The sequence below is a fragment of the Penaeus vannamei genome, chromosome 34 (assembly GCF_042767895.1).
Source record: "Penaeus vannamei isolate JL-2024 chromosome 34, ASM4276789v1, whole genome shotgun sequence".
Lineage (NCBI taxonomy): Eukaryota > Metazoa > Arthropoda > Malacostraca > Decapoda > Penaeidae > Penaeus > Penaeus vannamei.
In genome coordinates, this window is record NC_091582.1 from 7,947,522 (window position 1) to 7,948,853 (window position 1,332).

Here is a 1,332-nt window from a genome sequence, read left to right on the forward strand (position 1 = left end):
AATAACCATAACCCGAGGCAGTGGGGGGTCTCGCTTCACATTGGTGATTCGTTGGCTGAATTGCGTGGATCCACAACTGTTGTCTACATACATACCACACGACCATACTGTAACAGGCGTACTCATCAAGACCATGCGGATCTGCAAGCGAGGCTTCACAGGCACCAAAAATTCATGTGCCGCGACAAGCTTTTTAGGAATGCACTTGCGATTCGTATCTATGAAGGGTTCCTGCTCTGAAATACCCTTTACAGTATCAAATATAATAGTTAAGAGACTATTAAATGCAATCATATTGCTCGATAATAAGCTATATTAGCTAACCATTATGATTGAAAAAACAAAAGGAGATAGCGATATAAGAGAGAATACATAAGCAGCACCACCAATTACCTGCGCAATGTCTTCTACCCCCGAATGATCTAAGCTAAATGTTGGGGCAAGATTTCTCATATGAAGAAGCTTGGGGGGGGGGGGTCATTATGATCTGATCAATGGTAAAAACTCGCTACAGTTATGTATTTGCCAGGTACAGTCAGAAACTGTTTTAGCTTACTTGTGTATATGCACACATCAATGATCTTTGAATGAAACACCCTTCCTGATTTTTCATATATTTTACTAGAACATAACACTGTAGAATCACTATACAACAATTATATAACAAAAATCACATGTGATATACTTGAAAAAGGACCAAAATAATGACAACAGAATTCATTAGCCACTTAGGAATCATACAAATATTTTCAAAATCTTTCAAAATGAGGCTACGGCAGTCATGACCACAAGCCCTATTGTTTTGGGATTATAAATCTTTGCTTCAAGACAGATTGCTCTCGTAAAGACAAGCCTGATGGGTCTGGGTACTTCAAGTCTTCTGCACGACGCTTATATTTGATTTTTCATATAATTTTTGACGTAAATAACTAAGGTTCAGATAGTCTGTTTATCACCAGAAGAATTTTGAGCCTAGAGATTAAGAACAGTGTATCCATGCAAAAAAAACTTTGTTCACCACTTATTTTTCTTCATCTGTCCCGTAAATATGAAACTCGAGAGATATATACATTTTTTCTGTAACTGTTATTCCTTTTGCAATTTATTTCGCTCTACTGCTTATGATAAAAATAAGCATGTTTGTAAATCAACAACAAATGCAAAAACTCAAATATTTTAGTCTCATTCAACAGCAACTCTTTCGTTAGTCTCTGTGGCAGCTTTCTTTAGAATCTGCAAACAATAAAACATAGTTTTAAACTGATCACAGTTATAGATGCTATATTATAAAACAAATCAACGCTCTCCTAAATGTCGCGTTCAATTTCCTTT

General features: G+C 36.1%; 1 protein-coding gene across 13 annotated transcripts in view; it reads right to left on the bottom strand.

The window, feature by feature from the left end:
- Positions 1–602: 602 nt before the first annotated feature.
- The window catches only part of LOC113817041 (extended synaptotagmin-2), a 28,042-nt gene continuing 27,312 nt past the window's right edge, over positions 603–1,332 (bottom strand). For all 13 annotated transcript variants that reach the window (XM_070145537.1, XM_070145535.1, XM_070145533.1 and 10 more), the window contains one exon: positions 603–1,233. In XM_070145537.1, coding sequence (XP_070001638.1) covers positions 1,183–1,233 — 51 coding nt within the window. In that variant the 3' untranslated portion in view covers positions 603–1,182. The remainder of the gene's footprint in view (positions 1,234–1,332) is intronic.